The sequence below is a fragment of the Pan paniscus genome, chromosome 15, assembly GCF_029289425.2.
Source record: "Pan paniscus chromosome 15, NHGRI_mPanPan1-v2.0_pri, whole genome shotgun sequence".
In the NCBI taxonomy this organism is placed as follows: domain Eukaryota; kingdom Metazoa; phylum Chordata; class Mammalia; order Primates; family Hominidae; genus Pan; species Pan paniscus.
In genome coordinates this window covers 52,136,208-52,152,907 of record NC_073264.2, presented here as the reverse complement: position 1 = coordinate 52,152,907, position 16,700 = coordinate 52,136,208, and the positions used below count along the sequence as shown (strand labels likewise).

The 16,700-nt window shown below is 43.5% G+C and overlaps 1 protein-coding gene across 10 annotated transcripts in view; it reads left to right on the top strand.

Moving 5' to 3' along the window:
* TRIM9 (tripartite motif containing 9) overlaps positions 1-16,700 on the top strand; it is a 266,633-nt gene that overhangs the window by 225,667 nt on the left and 24,266 nt on the right. For all 10 annotated transcript variants that reach the window (XM_055097574.3, XM_034937545.3, XM_034937543.4 and 7 more), the window contains 3 exons: positions 3,294-3,404; positions 4,566-4,719; positions 15,326-15,483. In XM_055097574.3, the coding sequence (XP_054953549.1) occupies positions 3,294-3,404; positions 4,566-4,719; positions 15,326-15,483 (423 nt within the window). The remainder of the gene's footprint in view (positions 1-3,293; positions 3,405-4,565; positions 4,720-15,325; positions 15,484-16,700) is intronic.

The following is a 16,700-nucleotide window of genomic DNA, read 5'->3' as shown; positions in this document are numbered from 1 at the left end:
GTTATTTTCTGAATAAAAAATAAAATAATTTGTATTCATTGAGCCCAGACCAACATATGGTGGTGATGGTTGTCAGGCATACTGGATGTCAGAAGACAATAAATCAACCAGTGAATTTTAAATTTGATCCCCCCAAAACTCACAAAAATAATCTTTCCATCAGAGTTGGTTCCTTTCACCAGTGACAATAAAGAGATTTTAAATCCTACATTTTATTTTCCTTTTTAATTATTATTAAGAGTTAAAAAGCAGTAACAAATCATCTATCAGAAAATTGGGCGATGTAAATAAACAATCTTGAAAAAGAAGGACAAATTTGAAGTTCTTACATTTCCTAACTTCAAAACTTATTATAAAGCTACAATAATCAAAATAGTGGATACTGGCATAAAGACAGATATATAGACCACTGTAATAGAATAGAATCCAGAAATAAACTCTTACATACTTGCTCAAATGATTTTTCACAAGGTGCTAAGACTATCCAATGGGAAAAAGGCAGTGTTTTTAATAAGTGGTGTGGGGAAAATTGGATATCCACATGCAAAAAAAAAAAATGAAGTTAGACACTTACCTAACTCCATATCCAAAAATGACCTCATAACAGATCAAATAACTAACTAAATACAAAACCTAAAACTATAAACTCCTGGGAGAGAACACAGGGGGAAACCTTTGGGACACTGGAATTGGCAATGATTTCTCAGATATGACACCAAAAGCAAAGGAAACAAAAGAAAATATAGGTAAGTTGGAAATATTTATGTCTCAAAGGACACAAGGAGTGAAAAGGCAACCCACCCAACAGTATGAAATATTTGAAAATCATATATCTGATAAGAGATTGATATCCAGAATATATAAAGAACTCCTACGACTCAACAACAACAACACCCAATTTTAAAAATGGGCAAAGACCTGATTAGCAGCGAGGCTACACAAACGGCCGATAAACATATGAAAAGATGCTCAGCATCACCAGTCATTAGGGAAATGCAAATTGAAACCACAATGAGATACCACTTTATACATTTACGATGGCTATATTTTTAAAAATCAGAAAATAATAAGTGTGGGTGAGGATGTGGAGAAATTGGAACCCTTGTGCATTGCTGTGGGAACGTAAAATGGTACAGCTGCCATGGAAAACAGTATGGTGATTCCTCAAAAAATTAAACATAGCATTGCCACATGATCCAGCAACTCCACTTCTGGGTATAATACCCCAAAGAAGTGAAAGCGGAGACTTACAAAGATATTTGTACGCTCGTGTTTATAATCACTTTATTCACAGTAGCCAAAAGTATTCATCAATGGGTGAATGGATAAACAAAATGTGATATACATACATCAGAGTATTATTTGTTCTTAGGATGAAAATGTTGACACATGCTACAACATGGTTGAATCTCAAAGACATTATGCTAAGTGAAATAAGCCAGTCACAAAAGGACAAATATTATATGATTGCACTTATGTAAGAGGTTCTTAGCATAGTGAAATTCATAGAGAAAGGAAGTAGAATGGTGGTTGCCAGGGGCTGGGAGGAAGGGGAAATGGGGATGTTGTTTAATGGGTTTAGAGTTTCAATTTGGGAAGATGAAAAAGTTCTGGAGATGGATGGTGGTGATAGTTACACAATAGTGTGAAAGTACTTAATGCCACGGAATTACACACTTGAAAATGGTTACAGTGGAAAATGTCATGCTGTGTATATTTTGCCACAATAACACATTAAGAACAAAAAAATCAGAAATAATGAATGAATGAGTTGTCAAAATATTAGATAGACATTTAATGCCCAATAATAAGAGAACAGGAATGATTAAGCAAATTAAGATTACCCACTCAGTGGGATATTTTTGTAACCATTGATTGTGGCAACATGAAAACTGCCTGTGATACAGTATTAAGTTGGGGGAAAGGGGAGGTAAAATTGTCATATACAATGACTGCAACGATAAATAAGTCTGATTCCAGGGAAAAACTAAAAAGAAATGTCAAAGTACTTTAAAAATGTACATTAGAATGATAAGAGTATTTGCTTTTTCTCATCTATTTCCTGTTTGTTTTGGAAAGTGGATGAAATAATATTTAATGGAAAATAAATTTATAACCAAAAATGAAAAGAAGGAACAAGGAACATTTTAAAATAATTATTATTAGATTCTCTTTTGGCTATTATCCATAAAATCCAAAATACTAGATATATTTTAGGCTTTTGCAAAGTAGTATAAATATTGGGGATGTGAGTAGTTATGGTTCCTGGAAAACCCTTCTTCAATTTTACGCTTCAAAAACCATTCAAAGATAGCTGCAGTGTAGTCCCAGCTACTTGGAGACTGAGGTAGGAGGATTACTTCAGCCCAGGAATTCGAGACCAGCTTGGGCAACATGGGAAGACCCCATCTTTGGAAATAAAAAAATATATAGGCATTCAAGATTTGGGTTACTGAGCAGAGGACACATATGACAAATGCCTCTGAAGAAAAAAACTTTTCAAGGAATGTCATGCATTCATCACCAAGCACAGACAGCTTCTTAGAAGCAGAAACCGCTTGCTCAGAGAGATGCCTATTTAGGTTAAAGCAGACTCTTTAACCTTGGCAAATGAGCAGCCTTCACAACTGCTCTCCAAATGAGGCAGTGGTTTCAGTGGGTTATTCTTAAAACTTAATTCTGCATCCGTCTTCTTTCTTCAGCTTTTCATTAGCTCATTAACTCTCCCAAGCTCCACCTTGGCCTTCCAGGTCCCCCACCATCCACGCAAGGAAAAAGATGCAGAACAATTGACCGTGGGGCTGTGGGGAGGGGCAGGAAGGGAAAGGAACTGGGTTCAGTTGGTGATGTCTGCTCTTTACAAGTAAAGTAGAGGGCACTGAAGGTGGACAGTGTCACCAAGCACAGCTGCAGCCGCATCTTGGGGAACTATAGCTCCTCCACAGACCCCCAGCAAACATCGCTCAGCAGAGTCAGCTTCACAGAAAAGTGCAGGGCAGAGTGACCTTTGGAAGGTGTTCGTCGATGCACCAAGGTCACCAGATCTAGGGTTCCAAGATCTACCTGCCTTCCCTTCTGATGGGTCCTGTTACCAATTTCCTTTGATAATCTTATCCCATCTGTCTTCCAGAGCCCTTATCCCCAGCAGACACTGCCAGAAAATATTCTCATAAATTTAGTTCCATTCCAGAATGGAATGGATTCTGGTTTGAAGAAGCTTTCCAATGGTCCAGTTTGCTTCTCTTCTACCCTCTGCCATCTTGGACTGTTCTGTTGGTTTTTTTAAATCCTAGGTGGTTCGAGATCAGATCTCTCACTGCACAGTGAAATTGCGCCAGACCACAGGTCTCATGGAGTACTGCTTGGAGGTGATTAAGGAAAATGATCCTAGTGGCTTTTTGCAGGTAAGAGTTAACTAGTTTCTGCATCAGATTCTAAATGTCCCATAGGACATAGTCTAGGATGCTTAAGTCAGACTTCCAACAGCCCTGGGTGGGCCTGTGTCCCTCAATAACAGAACCTACCTCACACTGCAGTGTACATGGAAGTAAGTGCCGGCTAAATAAACTCCACTGACTTCCCGGAAGTCTCTGGCACCATGTACTACAAGTCTGAGAGGTGCATGGGCTTTTTTCTTTTTCTTTTTCTTTTTCTTTTTTTTTTTTTTTCGCTTCCTTTTCTTCTTTTGTTTAATCATGAAAACATAATTCTCTGTAAGTTCTTTCAAAGTGGAGTTATTGCCTTGCCCAAGAATTCGGTCCTTATTCATTAATATCTCTTGGGCAGTTTTGTCAGATGTCTAAGTGTCTAAGTTTGTAAGATGTCTACCTTCTTAACACCTTCTGCTGGCCAGAAAGTCAGTGATTTCTCAAATGCAGAGATTTCTCATTCTTCAGTGTTAATTGTTTTAGTGAGATGCTATGGTGTAAGCTGGATTTTACTTAAGCTTTGATCCCAATGATAAGGAACCTTTTGTTAAGGAACACGTAGATCTCTTCCAAGTCACACTCTACTAAACTGGCCAAGAGTGACAGAAAGAGATTGAATATAAGAAATGAAAGAGCTTTCTACCAAAGAATACAGTGATAATCACATGAAGATGATGTGCTTAAAATGTGAGAAATTCCATGTGCACCCTCACTAAACTATTTTATGAAACTCATTTCCAAGTCTTGATAGGATACCCACACTTTAAATTAGAAGGGTTGAGCTATTGATTCTAATAGAAATTAACTAGTTTCCAACATATCATCCTTTAAAATTGTTGGCATTTAGTAAATCTGTCATAAATAGCATGATCATATATTCAGATTTGTCTAATAAATCAGTTAACACCTGCTAATTATTTATAGTGCCCCCCAACTCACAAAAGTGTTCAGATTTGCTTGATGAATTATGAGTCACCCTAGTCCTAATGGGGTGTTCCTCACCAACAGCACTGAGGCAGTCAGGGTATGAGTCCTCAAGGCAGTTTGGGAGTAATGCTCCTGGAGAGCCAAGGGGCAGTGTTGTGTTTCAAGTGTGGTGGTTTATTTCTTAGGCTGTGGTCTTCTTTATCTGATTAGATTTCTGACGCCCTCATAAGAAGAGTGCACCTGACTGAGGATCAGTGGGGTAAAGGCACACTCACTCCAAGGATGACCACGGACTTTGACTTGAGTCTGGACAACAGCCCTCTGCTGCAATCCATCCACCAGCTCGATTTCGTGCAAGTGAAAGGTATGTCCTTGCATCCCCCAAGTCAGAGAGCAACATCCTAAGTGGATGCTGGTGCTTGAAGCAGGATCAGTACCACTTTGGCTAATGTTACAAGAATCTGGAGTGGCTTCTAACTTATGTAATGAAAATGTATCCTTATAAATATGTGACCTACCTTTCAGCAAGCTGGATAAATTCAGATCAACTCAATGCTTGCCTCTTTGAGAGTCTTAGAGATTTCAAGTGCTCAGCACCAGAGAACAGCTGACACAAAAAGAGGAAAGCAGAGAGAGAAAGAGATCATCACAATACATAAATAAAATCTTGGTACAGAAAGGAATCCAGAAATATTGATATAAATCAGGGGAGTCCAGAATTGAAATGATTGCTTCCACATGGATAGAGATAGTAAGCAAATGGTTGAGCATGGATCAGTGGGAATTTGAGAGGATCACAGTTGGCCTGCCAATACTGGCAGAAAAATGCAAGCCTGGAAGGAAAATGGAAATTTGATATAAACTTGAAAATTTGATTATGTGATTAAGGGATATGGCAAGGTCTCTTTGAGATTTTGGGTGGGGGCTGAAAATATTCTAAGGAAAACAACTCTTTCAAAGAAAAATAACAACTCAAGCCAACCATGCAACAACATTTTTTTTTTTTTTTTAATTTTCATTTTTATTTTTATTGATCATTCTTGGGTGTTTCTCACAGAGGGGGATTTGGCAGGGTCATAGGACAATAGTGGAGGGAAGGTCAGCAGATAAACAAGTGAACAAAGGTCTCTGGTTTTCCTAGGCAGAGGACCCTGAGGCCCTCTGCAGTGTTTGTGTCCCTGGGTACTTGAGATTAGGGAGTGGTGATGACTCTTAACGAGCATGCTGCCTTCAAGCATCTGTTTAACACAGCACATCTTGCACCGCCCTTAATCCATTTAACCCTGAGTGGACACAGCACATGTTTCAGAGAGCACAGGGTTGGGGGGTAAGGTCACAGATCAACAGGATCCCAAGGCAGAAGAATTTTTCTTAGTACAGAACAAAATGAAAAGTCTCCCATGTCTACTTCTCTCCACACAGACACGGCAACCATCTGATTTCTCAATCTTTTCCCCACCTTTCCCCGCTTTCTATTCCACAAAACCACCATTGTCATCATGGCCCGTTCTCAATGAGCTGTTGGGCACACCTCCCAGACGGGGTGGTGGCCGGGCAGAGGGGCTCCTCACTTCCCAGTAGGGGCGGCCGGGCAGAGGCACCCCTCACCTCCCGGACGGGGTGGCTGGCCGGGCGGGGGGCTGACCCCCCCCACCTCCCTCCCGGATGGGGCGGCTGGCCGGGCGGGGGGCTGACCCCCCCACCTCCCTCCCGGACGGGGCGGCTGGCCGGGTGGCGGGCTGACCCCCCCAACTCCCTCTCGGATGGGGCGGCTGGCCGGGCGGGGGGCTGACCCCCCCACCTCCCTCCCGGACGGGGCGACTGGCCGGGCGGGGGGCTGACCCCCCCACCTCCCTCCCGGACGGGGCGGCTGGCCGGGCGGGGGGCTGACCCCCCCACCTCCCTCCCGGACGGGGCGGCTGGCCGGGCGGGGGGCTGACCCCCCCACCTCCCGGACGGGGCGGCTGTCCGGGCGGGGGGCTGACCCCCCCACCTCCCTCCCGGACGGGGCGGCTGGCCGGGCGGGGGGCTGACACCCCCACCTCCCTCCCGGACGGGGCGGCTGGCCAGGCGGGGGGCTGACCCCCCCACCTCCCTCCCGGACGGGGCGGCTGGCCGGGCGGGGGGCTGAACCCCCCACCTCCCTCCCGGACGGGGTGGCTGGCCGGGTGGGGGGCTGAACCCTCCACCTCCCTCCCGGACGGGGTGGCTGGCCGGGCAGAGGGGCTCCTCACTTCCCAGTAGGGGCGGCTGGGCAGAGGCGCCCCTCACCTCCCGGACGGTGCGGCTGGCCGGGCAGGGGGCTGACCCCCCCACCTCCCTCCCGGATGGGGCGGCTGGCCTGGTGGGGGCTGACCCCCACCTGCCTCCCGGATGGGGCGGCTGCCGGGCGGAGACGCTCCTCACTTCCCAGACGGGGTGGCTGCCGAGTGGAGGGGCTCCTCACTTCTCAGATGGGGCGGCTGGGCAGAGACGCTCCTCACCTCCCAGACGGGGTCGCGGCCGGGCAGAGGCGCTCCTCACATCCCAGATGGGGTGGCGGGGCAAAGGCGCTCCCCACATCTCAGACGATGGGTGGCCGGGCAGAGACGCTCCTCACTTCCTAGATGGGATGGCGGCCGGGAAGAGGCGCTCCTCACTTCCTAGATGGGATGGCGGCCGGGCAGAGACGCTCCTCACTTTCCAGACTGAGCAGCCAGGCAGAGGGGCTCCTCACATCCCAGACGATGGGCGGCCAGGCAGAGACGCTCCTCACTTCCTAGACGGGGTGGCGGCCGGGCAGAGGCTGCACTCTGGGCACTTTGGGAGGCCAAGGCAGGCGACTGGGAGGTGGAGGTTGTAGCGAGCCGAGATCACGCCACTGCACTGCAGCCTGGGCACCATTGAGCACTGAGTGAACCAGACACCGTCTGCAATCCCAGCACCTCCGGAGGCCGAGGCTGGTGGATCACTCGCGGTTAGGAGCTGGAGACCAGCCCGGCCAACACAGCGAAACCCCGTCTCCACCAAAAAAATACGAAAACCAGTCAGGCGTGGCGGCGCGTGCCTGCAATCGCAGGCACTCGGCAGGCTGAGGCAGGAGAATCAGGCAGGGAGGTTGCAGTGAGCCGAGATGGCAGCAGTACAGTCCAGCTTCGGCTGGGCATCAGAGGGAGACCGTGGAAAGAGAGGGAGAGGGAGACCGTGGGGAGGGGGAGAGGGAGACCGTGGGGAGGGGGAGAGGGAGACCGTGGGGAGAGGGAGAGGGAGAGGGAGCGAGACGGGGTCTTGCTCTGTTGCCCAGGCTGAGACAGATTCTTGCCCCGTCGCCCAGGCTGGAGTGCAGTGGTGCAATCTCAGCTCACTGCAACCTCTGCAACAACATTTTTATGGCAGTGTAATGCCCATTTGAAAAATATTTCTTTTTAACTGTTTGTTTTGAAATACACAAGAAGTTACAAAAATAGTAAGAAGTTTTGTTCATCTTTTACCCAGTTTGCCTTGATGGTTACATCTTGTAGCTATAATATAATATCAAAACCAGGAAGTTGACACTTAACAGTGTGTGTGTATAGTTCCATGCCATCTTATCCTATGTACAGATTCCTATAATCACCACTGCATCGGGATACAGAATGAAGATCTCCCTCCTGCCACCCCTTTAAAGTCATAGCCCTCCCCTCCACCAACTCTAATCTCTGGAAACCCCCTAATCTTTTCTCCATCTCTATAGTTTTGTTATTTGCTGATTTTTTAAATTTAAATTGATTTGCTCTTTGCAACTCCTGATTTAAGCATCCATATAGTAAATGACCTTAGCATTCAGTGCTTTAAAAGGTTTGTTTCTTAAGAAAAATCTACCTGCATCCTTTTATCAAAGAGAGATTATATAAGCCGGTAAGTCTTAGGGCTGTCTACTTAGGGTCCACATGATGCAGTTAAATGCGTTCCTGTACTTGGTATGTGTACATCTCTCAGCCTTTTAATGGATTTTTGCTCTCTCTTATTTTGTCCTTTTTTTTTTTTTTTGGTTTAATATGTGTTGCTTTGGGAAGATGGCTTCATAAATTTTTGAAATAGTGTATGGATTGGAAATAAGTATGCTTTGTTACAGTAAGAAAAATGTTTAGCATTTATTGAGTGCTAACCAAACCAGACATTCTCCAAAGTGTTCTACGTATAACTCATTTTATTCTCATAACCCTAGTAGACAGTTGAAGAAACTGGGGCACAGGAAGACTGGGTTACTTGCCTGAGCTCCCACAGCTAGTGAGTGGCAAGGCCAGGATTCAAAGTCAGGGAGCATGGCTAGAGAACCAACTCCTACAACTTCTAGTTTGTGCTGTAAAGCTGGTGCCACACTGAGCCACTTCTTCAGGGAATAAGTGAATTCATCTCTTAATATTAACAAATCTACATTTTTGTTGCAGAAATTCTTTCTTGCTGTTTAAAAAAATATTTTTAATACCAGTGTGGTAGCCTGTAAAATAAACCCATCCTTAATAAAATATAGAGCCCCAGATAAATCCCCCTGGATCAGCCTCTCTCTATTCCCAATTCTTTCAATGAGATAAAAATCACTGAAGGGTATGTCACAAGTAGCTTAAAGGAAAAAATATGTCACAAAAGAGCAATAGAAAGGCTTTTGGTGAAAGAGGAAAAAATGAGCTAACCCAATTAGCCTCAGTGAGGGGGCAGGAGGAGGAGGCAGTTAGAGGGTAAAAGCCTCAGGGTTTTGAAATGCTTTAATCATCTGTCAAAATCCTCTCCTCCCCCATTCATTGCCCTCCTGAGTCATGTCCATCTGCCCACGGTGGAGTCCAGGCCAGTTGGCAGGATGGTAAAGATTGAGCTGGAGTGAACAGGCCCTTCACTGGGTATGGGAACTGCGAGTTCATGCTGTCTGCATCACAGACCACGTTTCTAAAGCACTGTCACTTGGCCACTTAGGACTGCGCACAAAAGTAAGAGGGACAAGGCTGTTTGTCCAGTCTGTTCAAGTCTGCACACACAGCAGAGAATACCAAGTATTCTCAGGGCCAAAACGCAGAACCCTCTCCCAGCACAAATCCATCTGAAACCACACAAAAACCAGAACAATGATTCATGAAGTTAACCTAACAGGCCATTTGGTATAATACTGGATTATAGTCTTCCATTTTCATTTTCTTTTTTAACACTTTGTCTAATTTAATTTACTTCTGATTATTATCCCTCTGCCTGGTTAATTTATATGCTTTGCTTTGTGCTCATTGAGTTTAATTAATTCAGTGAGAGCCTAGCCTTCTTTAGAATCTGAATAATTTTCATCTGTCAGATGCTTGCGATGGAAAGAAAAAGCCAAAGGTCATGACACAATAGAACTTGATTGGCTGGAGTTCAGACTTCTATTGGCCTCTGTAATATCTGTTAATATATACACAACTCTTCCTGTTGTGGCGTTCATCTTTTTATTTTTTAAAGATATTCTTTGTCAGTTTAATAAACTGCCCTTTCACACCTTGTCAGTAAAAAATATGTCAAGAAACTGCACCTCAAAGAAAGAAGTAGCATTTGGAGTGGTATTAAAGTAATCCGTCCATTGTGAAACTAACAATACATGTAATTCAGTATGTATTTTCTAATTGTGCTAAGTTGATTACAGGAGGAAGTTAAAATATTTTCAAATTCACTTAAAGTATGCACTTAAAGTTCTGACTCAAAATCATAACTAAAATATCTGTTTACTTCTTGACTCAGAATTTTATCAAACATCTCTGGTTTCAAAAGCTCATCATAGACGCCATTGTTGTTGCCGTTGTTTTTGTTGTTGTTGTTGTTGATAAAAAATAAAGTAAGTTTGCAGTTGGCTTTTACATATTTTCACTCAGACCAGCTGCGATTCAGCAAGAATGCACTCTCTAAAGTTTTACTCTCTTATTAGCTAAGGATTTAACTGACCCATTCTGATTCCACACCACCCTCAAGCAATGGAATCAATCTGGAGAAGGCTGGTACCTTTTTTCAAATATCCCTAAATTGTAATGGCACGTTTTCTGGTTGTATTTTGATTAGAAAATCATCTTACCCTCTTTCCAGAAAACTGGAAGTGGCGTTTGGTCTTTCAGACTTTTCTTTTATAGAAAACAACATATTAAGTTTTGTCTTCTACTTTTATTAGAGAGTAATTAAAAAAACATTTTCCACTTAATTCTAAGGTTGTATAATCAGCTCTTTTCCAGGTCATAGGAAGGAAATTTTAAGTCTTCTCCTAGTCAGCCAAGGGCTTTACTGTTTGGTTGAGAATAGATTTCAGATACCCACTTCCTCCCCCAATAAATATTAACCCAGAATTGTCTAAGTACACAAAGAATCCCAAGATTCATGAGTCATGGTACTGAAGTGAAATGCCAGTTTGTTCATTCTGAACCAGGACGAAACAATGACCTAACAGTTCACCAAGCCTTTTTAGCACATAGACCATTGGCTGTTAATCCCCTTAAGTGCCTCTACTCACCTAAGGGTGTATTTATTTTTATTGACTCAAGTTGAATATAAGAGCCCTGAGTATGCACCAAGGTCATGGGCAAGGACAGTGTGATCTGAATAGAGTCCCCTATAAATCATAGGGGGAAAGTTGCCAGAGGGTTAGCGGGGATGGAATGAGCACACACACTTGCATGTAATCTGTTAATGCTGATAGCCTGAAATGCGTGGACTCAAAACATGCGTTCAGGGTTATCTTTAACAGTGTACCGGTAATGGCTTTCCAGAAACAGCTTGTAGTTCTGCTAAAGTCTAAACTTTCCTCAGATGCCATTTGTATTGTTCAGCCACCATAAAGGGGAATGACAGTCTACAAATGAGCCTTCGGAGAAGATAACACAGTAAAATTGCATTCCCAACCACCATAGTTGTGAAGGTAGAATCTTTATTTGGGGAATCTTTATTGTTCACATTATAGGAAACAGAAAGAAACTTTGGGAATTAGACGTGCAGACTTTCCTCCAGTACACTATTTCTAAACACCGGACTGGAGAGGGGCAGTATGATGCAATGCTAAGCACACAGCCTCTGGAGCCAGGCTGCTTGGCTTCAGATGCCAGTCCTGCCACTTACTAGCTGTAAAACCTTACTGTGTTTCCATTTCCTCAGCTGCACAATAAAGATAATTGCAATACCTTCTTTATAGGATAATTGTGAAAATTAAATGAGTGAATACCTGTAAACCTCTCACAACACTCTCTGGCATTCAGTAAAGTGCTTGAAAGCATCCCTTATGATTAGTGTTCCCTGTTGAGGTTGGGAGCCCAGCTTCTCTTCTCACTTGTCCCTGCCACACTCCTGTGTACTTTCACAGAGGAATTCTGGATGGTTGTGAGTGTTCACAATCTGAAAGATCAGTGAAAAAAAAAATTAAACAAATAAAATGTGAGATAGAATTTGAAATAGAGTGGCCTTAAAAAGAGAAGACATTTGAAAACGTTGGTATAAGAAGCTGCTACTGGAAAATTTAATTTTGAACCACAGCTCCGCGAGACCTCTTCAAGGAAGTCAGTGAGAATAGCTGCCCCCTTGTATTTTAAGAGAAGAATTTTTAGCCTAAAGCTCGATTTTACAGGCTAAAAGAAGGATAAATGCTGGAACCCTGATCAGGTCAGGGGAAATTCATTCTTAAGGAAAAAACAAAAGCTGCCCCAGAATGATCATGAAAGTGTAAAAATCAAGATAGCTATGACAGCCCCAATAACAGGAGTTCCAGTAAAATACAATGCTCTTCCTTGGATTTCAGTCCAGAAACTGTAATGCTATCCTTTTCCAAACCATAAAAGATAGATTAATTGGAAAGTACTTTGGATTTCTAGTAGACCATTTATTTTGTGCCTAATGAAGTTAAATAGGATAACATAACACCCACTATAAAATATATTTTTCTAGAATGTCAGCCTGAGTCTCTGCTAATGAGGCTGTAATTTTGGCACATTTACCTTTTATATACAACATCACTGGGGGTAAATAAGGAAAACAGAAAACTAATTCTCAGCACATGGAGGAATAGATTCAGACAGATGCAAATATCTGTGGGTTAGTTCTTTCTTTTTTTTTTCCTCTCCACTCCCTTTGACTTTTTGTCCATTTGCTAATTTGTCTAAATCTGGGACAATATCAAGATCTGAAGATTATTGAGAGTCTAGCCTTTTTTTTTTTTATCCTTTTGGTCTTTTAAACTGTATCCACCAAGGACTTATAAATTAAGTTCTGATGTTTTAATTACACATGACATCATGTATTTCAGTTACTCTTTTAATTATACCTATGTCTACACAGGTACATTTGAGTTTCTTATCAGAGACATTGTAAGCATTTGCATGATTTAAGTTGAAACCATCTGTGATCTTATTCTTTGATTTTTGTAATTGATGAAATGTAGACTTACCTGAAACATGAGCAAAGGAAAAAAGAAAGACTAATATGGAGCTAATTAAATAAGAGCATAAGGAATTGTTTCATGGTGGGCGCTAACTAATAAGGACAGTTAAGAATAAATACCCCCCGGTGGGAATCATTCATGTCTCTACAAGCCCTTTGAAGAATGGTTTCCCAAAACTTGTTATATTTATCTTCCATAGTAAATATGTTAAAAATGTATTTTAATAAAGAAAACAAATTTAAAATAAAAAGGAAAGTCCCTAGTAGTTAAAATGACCTAAAGTTAATCCTGCAATTACGACTCCTGGGTGATGCCTATTTATGTTTAGATACTCTCATTAGAAGGCATTATGTCTTCTGTGTCCTTCTCTTTCCAACCAATCCTGTAGTTTATTTAGTGAGCAAGACAATGAATTTATTTCCTTTCCTCCAAATCTGGATTTCTGGGGCTTCTGAGCCTGCAGTAGCTGTAGCTCTTTGATAAGATTTCATCCAAACCCTGTGCCGTTGAAGCTTAAAACATGATTTCTTCTCCTAAACCAATTGCCTGCAGTTTTAACAGGCACTAATTTTGATTTAGCTATGTTTGATTTAGTAGCTCAGACATGGTTTTATTGTGATGTCTCACAGTGTTTTCTTAAGTATACGACAATTGACCGGCTTCACCTTCTCATTTCTTATGTTACAGTCACTGCTTTTGTTTTCTAGGTTATCTACCATAGAACCTGTTTTCTAAACTGCTGTAAAATTAAACACTGTTTTGGTTGGGGTGACTGACAAGGCATAGATTTAATTCAGTGCACAAGACACAGAGTCCAATTTTGGTACAGCATACCAGGTGTTCCATGATGAACATTTGTTCATCTAAATGTCCCTGGATATGGTCCAAGCTGTTCTCTCCTGTTATTAAAGTACTAAAGTAATAATAGTAATAAATCAATGTTTTGGTGCTGAAAAAAAATTTTTAAGCAGCTGGCAAAAACATGGTTCCTAGCCGGGCACGGTGGCTCATACCTCTAATCCCAGCACTTTGGGAGGCCGAGGCAGGTGGATCATGAGGTCAGGAGATCGAGACCATCTTGGCTAACACGGTGAAACCCCGTCTCTACTAAAAATACCAAAAAGAAAGAAAAAAAAAAATTAGCCAGCCATGGTGGCAGGTGCCTGTAGTCCCAGCTACTCGGGAGGCTGAGACAGGAGAATGGTACGAACCTGGGAGTCGGAGCTTGCAGTGAGCCGAGATCGTGCCACTGCACTCCAGCCTGGACGACAGAGCGAGACTCCGTCTCAAAAAAAGAAACACACACACACACACACACACACAAAACCATGGTTCCCAACTACATATATTAAGTTTATATATGAAGAACTGGGATTATTCAGTAACTAATATTTCTATGTGTGTCTGAAGGCTCAACTAATTTGCAGTTTAAGTACTAGAAAAGAGTCACAGTATAAAATGTGGAGGGTGGTGTTATGACTCGTAACAGCATGACAGACTCTCACGCGGCTGCAAAGACATCTTGAGCCTCCTTGTCATGCTCCAGGCCCCTAGTCCATGTGCCAGGCTCACAGTGGGTGTTCTATACCTGAAAATGAGTATACTTGACCTAGTGCTGTTTTCGAGGTATAGCTACCTTGAGAGAATGACATCAGGTTCCTCGGAAGTTTTGAAACGGAGAGATCACTGTGATCTCACTTGGATCCAAATTTTCAAAAATCCACTGTTGTAGCTACTTACGTGCAGAAGACGTGGAGTAGAATCACTGGTTTTAAAAAAAATGATGGAATATTGGAAATGTAGTGGTTTCAGAGCTATTTCTCAGAATAGGCAGTCTCTGGTTTATTAACTTGGGTTTCAATCTCAGAATAAGTTTTATGATAAAATTATTAGCACAGCGGCCGGGCGCGGTGGCTCACACCTGTAATCCCAGCACTTTGGGAGGCAGAGGCGGGCGGATCACGAGGTCAGGAGATCAAAACCATCCTGGCTAACACGGTGAAACCCCGTCTCTACTAAAAATACAAAAAATTAGCCGGGCGTGGTGGCGGGCGCCTGTAGTCCCAGCTACTCCGGAGGCTGAGGCAGGAGAATGGCGTGAACCCGGGAGGCGGAGCTTGCAGTGAGCCGAGATTGTGCCACTGCACTCCAGCCTGGGCGACAGAGCGACACTCCATCTCAAAAAAAAAAAAAATATTAGCACAGCTTCAGGCACATTATGAGTTAAATATGCTTTAGTGGGTTGGACTGGAACCCCAGCCTCCATGTAAAACATTTCCTTTAGGGATAATGTCTTCAATGCTCAAGGGGATGAGAACACAGTTCTGTGAATCTGCCTGTCTCCCCTCCAACAGCCACAATGAAGGTGGGAAGGGCCACTGTGCGCTTAGAAAATGGCCTCACAGCAAATCAGGAGCCAGTCTAACTCCTGGGGACTCTGTGAAGGATCCTGTTCAGTTCCCCTGTGCACCCCATTCTGGCTACTTCTAACCACGTGTTTATCAGGGGGATGCTTGTCATTCTAAGTTACTGGAATATCTGCAGCTTAACAGAAGCCAGAGTTACACTAATTTCTGTTTAGCTTCCTCTCCAGTCCCAGCAACCCCAATCCTACAGCTGGAGGAATGTTGTACCCACAACAACAGTGCTACGTTGTCCTGGAAACAGCCACCTCTGTCCACGGTGCCCGCCGATGGATACATTCTGGAGCTGGATGATGGCAACGGTGGTCAATTCCGGGTCAGTAGAGAGCCCACTATATACTTGTTAACCCAAAGCAGTGACTCTGTCAGAGGACCTGCCAGGGAGTCTCAGGGCTGGCTTCCCCATCTCTCCTGGGGACAGGCCATCCTGGCAGGGCCTGCCTGCCCTTCACCTGAAGCCTGCTTTCTCCCTCTACCATGAAGGTGGATGGAGCAGTCTCTGAAACTGCCCTACCCTTCTTAAGAGACAGGACATGCAGTACTGGAGTCAGACTGCCTGCATTCAAGTTGGTCTCCTCCACCCTAGCTATGTGGACAATGCCTAATTATCACCCCTTTGAGTCTTCAGGTCCTCATTTATTAACTAGAGGGATGATAACAATAGCGTGAATCTCATGCTTTGTTGCTAAGAGTCCATTAGATAATTCATACACAATTCTTAGCCTGCTGCCTAGAACATGGCAAGCGTTCATTATTAGTTGTTATTATTACCATCATTGCTTATTGCTAATAATATAATTAACCGTTGTCCAAGATTTATTTCTGCAATCCACAGCTTCTAATGTCTTTGATTGGCATTCCTCTTAATTGACATGGTCTCCTGTTATAGCTTCCCTATTCTAAGCAGCCTTTCTAGCAAAGGTTTCCCCAGTTCTACAGTTTTGTTCTGGGCCTTTCACCAGATAGGACTGGTACCAGAAGATTGCTACCTTCCCAAGGCGAGGGAGCCCTATCCCCATTGAGAAGCTCATGCTGCCCTCTGAAGGCAGGACAGAATGGCCTCCTGGTAAGACACGGCTGTGGTACCACCAGGTTGATGATTCATGTGCCACCACCTGCCGGCATGTGTCTGCTTCTCTCCTACAGAGCTTCATTCTCATCCATCCTCTCCCTGCCACCCTACTTTCCATCCTCTCCACCCTAGTCTTGCCTGGAAGTTCTGATGCTTGGAGCTTCCTAAGGGAGCAGCCGTTCTGGGGACTGAGGCCAGTTCCTGCACTGATGAAGAGGAGACCCCTGTCTAAAAAAACCTCAGGCCCGTGAGGATGAGGCTTTCTTCTGGTCACCAATAGCCAAACCTGAGCCACTAGCTTTCAAGAGCAAAGCCTCTCAAGGCCCCCTTTTCCTGAATGTGTTTTTGATCCCCCACTAGGTTTAAGTACTTGAGAGCAGGGGACGTGTCTTTTACAATTCTCCTCAAGGAGAAAGGTTCTCTCTTTTGATAGAGAAGCCTTATTTACATATATGTTGATT